Source organism: Mus caroli, chromosome 4 (genome assembly GCF_900094665.2).
Source record: "Mus caroli chromosome 4, CAROLI_EIJ_v1.1, whole genome shotgun sequence".
In the NCBI taxonomy this organism is placed as follows: Eukaryota; Metazoa; Chordata; class Mammalia; order Rodentia; family Muridae; genus Mus; species Mus caroli.
The window spans coordinates 95,420,268-95,432,433 of NC_034573.1; the positions used below are offsets into that span (position 1 = coordinate 95,420,268).

The 12,166-nt window shown below is 42.1% G+C and overlaps 1 protein-coding gene across 4 annotated transcripts in view; it reads right to left on the reverse strand.

The window, feature by feature from the left end:
• The window catches only part of C4H1orf141 (chromosome 4 C1orf141 homolog), a 54,240-nt gene that overhangs the window by 35,559 nt on the left and 6,515 nt on the right, over positions 1-12,166 (reverse strand). For 3 of the 4 annotated variants that reach the window (XM_021160293.1, XM_029475866.1, XM_021160294.1), the window contains exons 3-4: positions 5,351-5,496; positions 1,033-1,142 (exon numbers count right to left, since the gene is read on the reverse strand). In XM_021160293.1, the coding sequence (XP_021015952.1) occupies positions 1,033-1,142; positions 5,351-5,496 (256 nt within the window). Of the gene's footprint in view, positions 1-1,032; positions 1,143-5,350; positions 5,497-10,643; positions 10,704-12,166 lie in introns of those variants that run through there. The other variant, XM_029475867.1, reaches the window with a different exon arrangement.

Consider the following 12,166-nt stretch of genomic DNA (forward strand, 5'->3'; position numbering starts at 1 on the left):
TGTATCTCCTCACTCTGTGGTGGGTGTATCTCCTCACTCTGTGGTGGGTGTATCTCCTCACTCTGTGGTGGGTGTATCTCCTCACTCTGTGGTGGATGTATCTCCTCTAGGTGTGACTTGACCATTGGCCATCACGACTCAGCAAGTGCTGTGGTGACACATGGGAAATCTTGACCTCTGCGTGTAAGGAAATAAGGACAATACAATGAGGGGTGTGCCTATGGCAGAAAGCTATTACCGGTCCTTCCTAGGAGAGGGCAGAGTCACTGGGCTCTCTGGTGAGATTCCAGTCACCACTCTCACCCCTCCTCCCATCTCTGTCCCAAGATGTGTGTGGTCTGGGAAAAAGGGATCCCAGTAAATACAGAAGGTGGGAAGGTTGACAGGGTTAGGGCTCTTCAATCCTGTAGCTGATGGAAGAGGGGCTTCCTGGGAGTATCCTGGCAATAGTCACCATGCTCCTATAGGTAACCTCTCACCCATGTACATCTGTAGAAATAATCCAAGTGAATTTTTGATTCATCAAGCTAGACTTGGATAAAATCTTTCTTCTTGGTCTGTTAGTGCCCTATCTGGCTGGGTTGAGTTTCTATTCCTTCATGTTTCCCCAGGAAAGAAATGAAAAAACCCTATCAATGTAAAAATATATTCATAAAAATGTGTTGTGAATCAGGTGTGACAGTGTATGTTTGGAGTCTCAGTTACCTGAGAAGATGAGCCAGAGGGATCTCCTGAAGCCACGAGTTCAAGTTCAGTCTGGGCAATAAAATAAGATTACATCTAAATATAGTGTGTCTGTGTCTGTGTGTGTCTGTGTGTGTGTGTGTGTGTGTGTGTGTGTGTGTGTCTGAGTGTGTGTGTGTTGAGGATGTATACAGTGAATTATAAAAAATTATTTGTTATGCAAATTATCTCAACAGAAATAAAAATATTGTTAAGATACCAGAAGGAGGGAGTGATTAATTAGTAAATCACTACCTAATAGCACTCATTCATTAATAAAAGAAGTAATTATACCACACAGAGCATTACCCATTAATTTACTTTCTTCATAGTTTGTCATTGTTCCAAGAATAGGTGGTCTTAAATCTGACTCTTCAAGATCACTTCTGGAGTTAGGCTTAGATTTGAAAGACACAGACCTGGAAGAAATGAAAATTGTGCTAAATCAAAATAATCAGAAAATTTACAAAACAGATTTAAAATACAAATTTGGAGAAATATAAACACTCCTGCTTTGCAGATTGAAGGCAGAAGACTGAGACTGACTAGAGAAGCCTGAAGTGTTGCTGATGGTCAGCGGGGCAGTGCTGCCAGGGTAGGAACCCATGCACATGGGACGCCAGTATTCACACGCTGACCAGAACACACATCATCACACATGTCTTCAAGATATTTGGGACAGATGTGAGTGGAAAGTGGTGATGGATGGACTCGGGGACAGTTCATCTAGCAGGGAGGATGACGGCATCTATGTAGTACATGGGCAACTTTACTGTAACTCATTTTTCTAGGTATTGCAACTGTCCCAGCAGGAGCAAAGATAGTCTAAGGAGGAAAACTTGTACTACAGTCCTTGAAATGATGGACTCCAAAAAAAAAAAAAAAAAACCAAAACTGAAATTTCTCAAAAAATCCCACACTGAGCAAAGGAGAGGGCTGAAGTCTAGCACCAGCCAGAGGAAGAACAGGTTTCTGAGAAAGAGACGTCACCCAGTGCTGGGAGATTGTCAGTCCACCTTCGGGGATCTCTGGCGATGAGGCAGAAAGGATGGGCATGACCACACGTTGAGCACGGTTGCTTAGCAATGTACACCTCTTGCCCTCTATTTAAACTGAAACCCCATGTCAGGACCCTGAAAGTGTGTGTGTGTGTGTGTGTGTGTGTGTGTGTGTGTGTGTGTGTTGGGAAGAACTGCCCCTGGACCTAACTTATTTATTTGTTTTCCCACTTAGTGTGGCCACAGTGAGTAACTCTGCTTTCTCAACCTTTTATTGTAATTTCTTTGTATGATGTATTATGGATGGGTGGCCAAGCCTAACTTGTTAAGGTTGCTGGGACCAAGTTCTGACCCTAATAACCCTGGTAACAATATGGTAGTTGATTTAGGTGCCAGTTGACTGGATACAGGATTACCTAAAGAACTGGCAAATAATTATTTCTGGATAGGTCTGTAGAGTGTTTCTAGACCAGGTAGGTGCAGGAATTACTGGAGTGAAGGGGATCTCTCTGCAGATGGGTGAGCACCATCCGACCCTTCGGGAGTCTAACAAGAACAAACTCAGCTTCTGCTCTCCTCTGAGGAACACACTCGCTCTGCCTGTTCTTGGATACCAGGATTCTAGATTCTTTGACCTCTCCAAGACAAAAGTTCTCCCACCTTCCCTCAGGCTCTCAGGTCTTCAACTTCAGAGTGAAAATTGGATCACTAACTTCCCTTATGTGCTACTGTGGGGATGGTTTTTCTGAGAAATGCTGTTTAGAGCTTGCCTTTACAGCTCAAACTCTCACCCATCCTGTGACCAAGTGAATGTGTGATTTGAGACCCTTTATAACAATGTAACTCATCCTGTTACATACTCAACCTGTGCAAAACTGATCAACCATAAAAGGAAGACCCAAAGCACTGCAACTGCTCTTCCTAAGCTCTGGACTCGCCCAGAGCATCACGAATGTTGCTCTTCTTTTATCACCATTTAAGGCCTTGACTCAGAACAGGGTATATGTGTAAGATGCGGTGTCAGACCCAAGACCACTTACTGAAGCAAGAGAGTATTGAAAGCAATGTCTCGGCCTCCTCCAAATGTTGAAAACAACACGTGGCTATAGACTGGTAGTATTTGATAGTATCTGCTCTTGTCTTTGCGTGTTCTTTCGAGTCAATGGGTAAATGACACCAAGGGTTCCGTTCTTTTATGTGGTGACATGGCATCACACCAGCTTCCCAAGGTTTCCAGCCTGCAGAAGGCCTATCTGGGGCTCCCCAGTCTCAACAATTCCATGAACCAATTCTCCTAGTTAGACCCCTCTTAACTCTCTCTTTTACCCACAAGTATCTCACAATTTCTGAGATGTGCCCCACTTAGTCAGTGTGGAGTTAAGATCTATTTATACAGTATTGATTTTTGTGTTAGTTCTCTATGACTAGAAAAGAAAGAAATAAAAAAGAAAAGTTTTTTTTTTCCCATAGCATTGGAAGTTTCAGTCCATGACTTACTGACTGAATTACTTTTGGCCCTATAACAAAGCAGTTTATCATAGTAGGATTGTGTATCAGAATAAAACTGCTCACAGCAAGATCCCATAGTCCACGTCAGAGATTAACTCAGGAGTGTTACAATGAGTTTGATTATAGCTTGGGCTACAGTGAGAATTCACACTGAAAGCTGGGGCTGGGTGATACTTTCTCAGGCAGGTCTCAGTGACCTAAGGCCCTCTCCAAAGGCCCTTCTTTCAGAGGGTTCTATTATCTTCTAATATTTCTTCTCTGGCAACCAAGATTAACTTTACCTCTATCTGCAAACTTTCAGTGCAGCTGGCTTGGGAGTATAAAATGGAGGCAAATTTAATCTAAGTCAGAAAGGCCGAAAAGCACTTATTTTGAAGATTTTTACCTCAAACTCTTGGTGAACCTGTCTCTGGCTTCCAAATGCTCAGATTATAGGTACCTGCCTCTATACCAGTTCACAAACTCCCTTTTCTTAACTTACAATCCCATAATGGAAACATTTTGATGTTTTGTTAAATCTCATATAACAAAAGTCCGAGAGAGTGTTATTTGTACCACAGTCAGAATGCAGACAAGGAGAGCAATGGTTCACACAGTGTGTAACTTTAGATTCGGACCTGCTTGTCCACCTGACTTCTACCTGCCTTTGCAAGACTAATACACAGGACTCTAAAACAACCGTAACACGCCCCAGTTTTTCTCACTGTAACCCCCATTATCCCTAACCTCCTTGTTCTCACTTAAGTGTAAAGTGCCACAGTTGCACTGTACTTGGGCACCAAGCTCAAGGGCGCAGTCATTATGCTGGACATGATTTCAATAAAACCCACAAAACTCCTGGGTCTGAGTGATAGCTCAGTGGCTAAGAGTATATGCTGCTTTCCTAAAGGACACTGGTTCGGTTCCTGGAACCCCCAGCAGGTGGCTCACCACTGTTTTAAATTCCATCTCATGTCCTCTTTTGGCTTCTGTGCTTATCTGTACTCATATGGACACAAACCCCTCCACAGGTACATGTGTGTAGTTGTGTAGTCAAAAATACAATGAAAAGTTTTAAAATTCAAGAACACAAAAGGAAAACGGAGTGCTGACCCTAATCCACCTTCTGCCTCTTGTGTGTGTGACCTTGGGCGCATTACTGAATATCATCGGGATACACTGTTTCCATGACTTCATTCATTAATTTCTCTCACTGAGTAAATGAAAAGGTTTACAACTTCCACACATCATCTAACTGATGCCGATGCTACCCTGCTGCACATTTGGACTCTCCTCTGCATCTCTGATGGCAGTGACTCATTATGGCATGGCATGTCCAGCTATACCAGCCCCAAATAGGCAGGCACTGTCTCTGAGCTACACCCCCAGTTCAAAGTCTCTTCCTAAGAAACTGAGAAAGATTTTAGGCAAATTTAAAAAAAAAAGTAAAATTCTAAATTTTTATATAAAATTTAACATTAAATGAGAGTAGTAGAATTGATTTTAAGAAAAGTCTTTTTTCTTTTCATTTATTCTTTCTCCTTTCTTCCCCTTTCTTTCTTTCTTTCTTTCTTTCTTTCTTTCTTTCTTTCTTTCTTTCTTTCTTTCTTTCCTTTTTGTTTTTTGTTTGTTTATTTTTAGAGGATTTCTCTGTGTAGCCTTTGCTGTTCTGGGACACACTCTTACAGACAGGTCTTTAACTCACAGAGATTGGCCTGTCTGCTTTCTCCTGAGTGCTGGGATTAAAGGTGTATGCCACCACCTCCTAACTCAAAAAGTCTTTCTTTAAAAATTAGAATTGTAATTATCATTAACACTAGCAAAATATTGTAATATCTATTTTCCAAATGGCAATATTCAGAATATTAATCTAGTAAATTTTAACCCACAAATATGTCATAAGATATTGCTGCTTCTTTTTTGTTTTGAGACAGGGTCTCATTTGTAGTTCTGGCTGGATTGAGCCTTGCTTTGTGTACTAAGTTGATCTCAAACTCACAGATATCCCTTGCCTCTACCTTCTGAGTACTGGGATTAAAGGCATACACCACTACGCTGGACTAGTTTAAATTTCTTATATTATCAAACAACCTAAAGTAAATACAATGCTTTACATCTTTCAGGTAAGTTATAATAGTTACCTTTTTGGGTTCCTAAGATCATGTGGTTTATTTTTTATGATCTTAGATGCAGATGGGGTAATTGTGTCTCCAAATTGCACATGAAGGTCAAACAGCAGGGGTGTAATCAAAGGCTTTTTTCTTTGTCGGCGGTGACGATCGGTATTCTACAGTGAAGTCAAAATGAAAAAGTAAGTGCTCTTTCTACAGGCAGATTCTGTCTATTAAGGACAAAAATGAATCATTCTCCCCCTCTCTCTAAACACACCACACACACACACACACACACACCACACACACCACACACACTACACACACAGAGACACACACACAGAGACACACAGACACACAGACACACATACAGACACACAGACACACAGACACACACACACACACACACACACACACACNAGAGAGAGAGAGAGAGAGAGAGAGAGAGAGAGAGAGAGAGAGAGAAAGTAAGGTATAGTTTGGATTTAAAATTAAAGACCAAAAAAACATTATGAATTAAAATTTGAAAAGAATATTGTCCCTTGACTGTGTGACATTTTCCCATCTATATATGACTCCTTCCTCATCTATTTAATAAAGACTATAAGCTGATAACCATTCAGGAGCCCTTCTAACTTTTTTTTTTTTTAATTTAAGGACAGACCTATATATAGTTGCTGGAGAGTCATTTCCTCTGAACAGAAACCTTCCTGGAGAGGGAAGGTCATAAGACAGGAAGTTCATAAAACGTATAAGACTTACAAAGTTGAGAAAGTTAAAGATTTCCAAGGTCCCTCCCAAAGTTATAGAAGTTGCAACCTAACCAACTGATGGGAAGGAGGGGGTTCTTTCACAGAGCCACGTGTAAGTTGGGAGGGGGCCTCAGAGATGCAGATTTTATGATTTGTCACCTATGCTGGGGTAGATGGTTTGGTGATGTAGCTGCCTCTGAGTTGTTTGTGCTCTCATAACTAACCCCAGTAAACTCATTGGTTCACTAGGTTTTTTTGATCTGTTGTTGATGCTGCATTGGAGGTGAACAGATGTTTGTTTGTGTCTCCCTGGAAAGAGTCATATAATTTGCATCTGGGCAGAAATCAACAGAATCAAATGTGATCTGGGGAGGTGTGAGGCAGTGGACAGTGAGAGGAAGCCTGGTAAGGCTGAGCTAGGGCTTGAAGCCCTGGAGATCCAGAAGGGATGGATGGTAGGATACCAACTCCAGGTCCCTGTCATGTAGCCACAGTCTCGTATAGAGAGAATTGTGTCCATCAGTCATGTAGGGGCAGCACCCACAAGTCCCTCCTCATGTAGCTATGGCATCTTAGGCCAAGCCAATAGGAAGCACCTGCTGTCAGACTCAACTCATCCCAAAGCTATAAGATCCTATCCAGAAGGAATAGACGTGTGTGAGAATTACTCTGTTTTCTATGGGCATCTGTCATGGGAGCTGTAACACTACCTTGGGAAGAGAATGCTCTCTCGAAGCTTTTGACACCAGAAGCTCCCCATATACTGTGCTTACTTGCTAGCCAGCCCTTCCCTGGCTCAGCTTGGCTTGGTTCAGCTTGGTTCAGCACAGCCAGTGCAGCATCCTCAGAACAACAGCAGCTGCTGGGGCATTTGGCAGCAGCAGCAGCAGCGGCAGCAGCAGTGGGGCGTACCCTTTCCCCTTGGCTTGAACCCTCTCACCAGGCTAGGCCAGAGATCTCTGTGGCTAGCTTCCTGTACACAGACCATCAGGGAGGGGCAGCTATGTGCTCCTTTGTGGTGGATAATAAGACAGGCTACTGTGATTGATCCATCTGAGGGTGAAGTATATTTTGCAGACAATCCTGACACGACTTTTACTGTGCTTCCATTCTCTCCTGCTATGGACAAGGCAACCAAGACTGAGCCACCTTAGAGTTCAGCATCCTTGTAAGATATACCAGAGTTAAGATAGCCAACCTTCCTCTATGTAGAATGTGGTGGCATTCCTTCTGGATGGCTGAAGTCTATGACATGAGAGAGGAGATGCTCTTTAACTAGCTAATGGACCAGATGATCTATCACATTCCCTGAATATGATAGTAAGCAGGCTATGGCATTAATTGCATGGTCTTTGCTATAGGTGATAAGACATTGTACTGAGGTTCATCTGTCTGCCCAGAAAGAGCTTAACCATAAAAGGAAGGAAAGAATTCCCATAAGAAAAAGACATGCAGATGCAAACCTCTACTTTAGCCTCTGATTTGGAAGAAAGAATGAAGTAAAAACATGAGACATAGATGTTGACCTGGTATTTCTCACAGTCCGGAGGATTCTGCAGGAGCACTGTGGAGCTGGATCTGTTAAAGATCCCTTCTTGAGAACCAAAAATTTAGAACTTAGGAAGAAAGTTTAGAGAGTGAGAAGCAAGTGATGTAAAAGTGACAGAAGAGAAGAAGTCTGAGTGTTATCACAGATGAAGGAAAAGCCACAGTTCAGCATGCAGATAGGACCCTAATAGGCATAGTGTAGGAAACTGCCACAAGCAGGGATACTCAGTATTTGAACAACATCAACTGGGAGCGACCTCTAGATATGGAGAAGAGCCTCTCACTGATGATACTGAGTGTTGGGATAATCTTCCTGTGTGCTGTGTAAAGGCTGTCTTTGTATTATTTGTTGATTGCAGTACCAGCGGAGAGCTGAGTACTGTTGGGATTTTGGTATTGTTATTTTTGTAAAGCATCACCAGTATCAGTGTTTCATAAACATTTTTCTCCTTCAACTTCTAATTGGTTTAAAAAAGAGTGGATGGGCCAGGCAGTGGTGGCACATGCCTTTAATTCCAGCACTTGAGAGGCAGAGGCAGGTAGATTTCTGAGTTCAAGGTCAACCTGATCTACAAAGTGAGTTCCAGGACAGCAAGGGCTATATAGAGAAACCTTGTCTCAAAAAACAAACAAACAAACTATTGCCCACGCTTTTGTTCCCCCTGGTAAGAACACGCTCAGGGCAACCGGAATCTTCTGCGGCACAAGCTTTATTGCTTACCCCTTCAGGAGCCAGTGGAGAAGAGAGCGCCAGAGAGAGAGAGAGAGATAGAGAGATCCCTCGAATGGCGGAAACCCGTCCCTTTTATGGAGGACTGTCCTCCGCCTCGGACGTGTCGCTCCCTGATTGGCTGCAGCCCATCGGCCGGAGTTGTCGTCACGGGGAAGGCAGAGCACATGGGGTGGGAAACTACCCCGGCGCCATCTTGTAATGGCGAATGTGAGGGCGGCTCCTTACAACAAACAAACAGAAAAACAAACAAACAAACAAGAGCTGATGGCCTATGGCAGAGCAGGAGAGGGAGGCAGGACATCCAGGCAGAGATAGGAACTCAGGGGAAAAAATAGCAAGTGGCATTCGCTAGCTGGAAACAGGTTGGAAGGATGAGGTGCCAGGACTAATTGTGTGTGAGAGATGTAGTGGACCATGTGACAAAGGTAGATTAGCATAAATGGGTTAAGTAAGTGATATGAGCTAATTGGGTAAGCTTTATGCCAGCAGCCATCAAGGAGAATCAAAGAACTAGCAGGTGATCTTCCTGAGGTGTTTCTGTCATGAACTGTTAAAGTTATTGACAGATTTGCTTTTCTAGGCAAGGCCGAGAAGATTATATTTTAGGAAAGATTCCTACTATTAATATGCTTTTCTTGTTATTATATATATAGTACAATGCCCACCCTTCTGAACAGACCTCTGCAGAACAATGAAGATGGACTGTTTTGTAGTGATGCTCTATAGACAAATAGATGATTTCTTAATTCTTGATGATTCTATAAGAATTCCTAAAATTATATCTGTGATTATTAAGCTCTTTTATTATAGGACTGCTATTAAGTCTTCTCTGATAATCAAAACTGCAATGAGAACTCAAGTGTCATCAACTAATTGCTTCTGAGAAAGCAAGCAGGCATCTACAACTTAAAGCACATTCCAAGATGTTGTAAAACAATTTGCCAAAGGTCATAAAAAGGGAACTAAGGACAGAAGATAAAATACTGACTGGGTTTATCAATACAAAACTTCACGAATAACTTAGTCACAAAAATTAAGGTTTTTAACTTTCAATGAACCTGTTGAACTAGTAACAGATAATGAATGTTTAGCTAGATAATTACTCTTAATGGATATGCATGTAACATTCTCTGTAGTAAACTTCTTATTCAATTTACGATTTGAATTTATGTCTGAACTTCTAGTGAGCTTTTGTAAAAACAAGAAAAGAAAAGGGAGGGGATGGTTGGATAAGCCACGTGATCTATTCTCCTGGAAAAGGCACAAAAGACTAAGAAAGATTACATCGGCACATATAGCAATTGGAAGTAAAAGCATTGGGAATAAGGAATTCAGAACGAGGGCATTGTTACATCAGAGATGGAGGAAAGAGCAAGATTAAGAGAAGAGACCATCGAGAACTTTTAAAAACAGAATTGAAGAACAACTTTTTTGAAGAACTTTCGAAGAGAACTTTCATAGAAAGCCTTTTAGAGAGAACTTAGAAATAAAGATTAAAATTACTTTTCAAAATGTCCCTCTTTTCTTCCTGTGACCTCAACTAGCAGGCTAGAAGTTAGAGTGGGGCAGGCTGTCCTACTTTATTCAACCCCTGCTAAGGTGCTCAAGGCTACTTTCCTTAATCCCCTGATGAGATGCTAACCACCAGACATTTCAGTTTTTTGGCCTTAGAGGAACTCAGGTAGGTCAGCTAAAGCAGCAAACTGATTAGACTTAACATAGGCAAACATTTTATTATTAAACAGCAACCCTAAATATTTTGTAAGACCAAGTCTTGCCTCAGCCGAAGTTCTTCCCCATTAGAAAGAACCGCTGGGGCTAGACCCTGGCAGCTTTAATTAAAAATAATAAGTCTCTGTCATTATTTGGGAGCTGACAGGTCAGAGACAGTCTGACAATAATTGAGTGCAGTAGAAGCAGAGAAACTGAGTGATAGAACTGCTCAATTATCCTTCAGACAAGGCTGAAGACTGAGGAAATCAGAGGGATACAGGCTTCCGAGAGACTGCCACCTTTAAGTCGGTTATTAGCAGCATGGGTGCCTGTATATCAGGGGCAGGAAGACAGCAGAGGACAGATAGGTGATTGAGGGAAATGTGGATTTGAGAGCCAGTGTTTGATGCCCATTCCACAAAGCAGGATAGGAATGGGCGTCAAATACTGAAATGGGTCTTCAATGGCTTTAACTGAGCTCTATGGAGGGGTCTGATTTTTATGAGGAAGAAGATCTTTGGCATATCTGAAGGCCTTACACTGACAAATGAATTGGAATCAGAAGGTTCTACAATACCCAAGAGATGAAACGGGTGATTGTAACTGTCCAAGTTACTTGAAAGCAAAGGTGGTAAGATTTCTGTCAAACCGGAGTTCCTGGTGGGAGAGATCCAAATAGTGCTTATGAGTCTCTAGAAGGTTTAAAGGTTGCACAGCAGTTCACCAGTGTGAAAGAAGTAAAATACAAAGAGGGACCTGGCATTCCCCCTTCAACTCCTTAATGTGAGGGAAGGAAATACCCTTTGGTAGGGTACTCAAGGTTATTGGCAAATAGTCATTGCAGACTCCACATTGAACTGCAGACTTGTTGGCTCCTGAGTAATATGCAAAACACTTGTGTTTCAGTGGATACTGGATTTGAGTGTACTTTGAGATTCTCAAAGTACCAGGGGCAATGGCCAGCAGTGGATGGATATGGGGAAAGGACAGTATGCATAAAACATGATTAAGCTTGTCCTGGAGCGGGCAGTTATTTTCCATAGAGAGTATGATGTTTGTATTTCTTCACAAGAAAGTACACCAGGGTGGAGAAAGTTCACCCAGGATGGAGCTCTTTAGCCAGTTAGGTATCACTGATGGAGAGGTGAGGCCTCGGGTCCTACATGGAGCTTGTTATCCTCAAGTGATGGATAGCCAGATCAAGTGAGGAGAATCCCAGGTCAATGCATTGGTGCCTTTGGCTCTGCACCCTGGAAATCAGTGTGAGCTGGCTTCACTGAACTATTGTGGGTGGGAGATGTAAAGTGAACCCAGAGGGGTGTAGCACCCCAGGATGAAGAGGCCAGATTCCTCATGGAAGATGGCAGTGGGTTAGGGAAAGTTAGATGAGGTAGTTGTTTCTACCACACTGATGTATTCAACATTGTCTTTTTGATAAGATAATTGTTTCAAGTGATGGAATTTTTTCTGACTGTATTAGACCTTGCTAACTTAAAATCCCATTATAGATGATTGTGAGTCATGGTTGCTGGGAATCGAACTCAGGACCTCTGGAAGAGCAGTCAGTGCTCTTAACCGCTAAGCCATCTCTCCAGCCCTGAGGAGTTTTTTTTACAGCAGTTTTGGTACACATGTGACCTAGCATATGGCAGCTTCCTAGACGTGATCTCATATAGTTACTTCTTGTCATTGCTGTTTTGTTGTTGTTGTTTGTTTGTTTTGTGGTACCGGGGTCTCCAGAATATTAGGCCAGCTCTCTACCGCTGAGTTACACCCTTGAGTAATGAATCTTTTTGTTATCTACTTAGATGTGTGACATTCACCTGAGAAGTACTTGCTTCTTATAAGTTCATTTCTATCTTCATCTTGATGCACCATTAGTTACAAAGTAAAAAGCTTATCTGAAATGTTAATTTTTTATGAGTACTTTATTTTTAGCTTCTACCTCACATACTGTACTGGCTATTTTTGTGTCAACTTGACACAGCTGGAGTTATCACAGAGAAAGGAGCTTCAGTTGAGAAAATGCCTCCATGAGATCCAACTGTAAGGCATTTTCTCAATTAGTGATCAAGGGGGAAAGGCCCCTTGTGGGTGGGA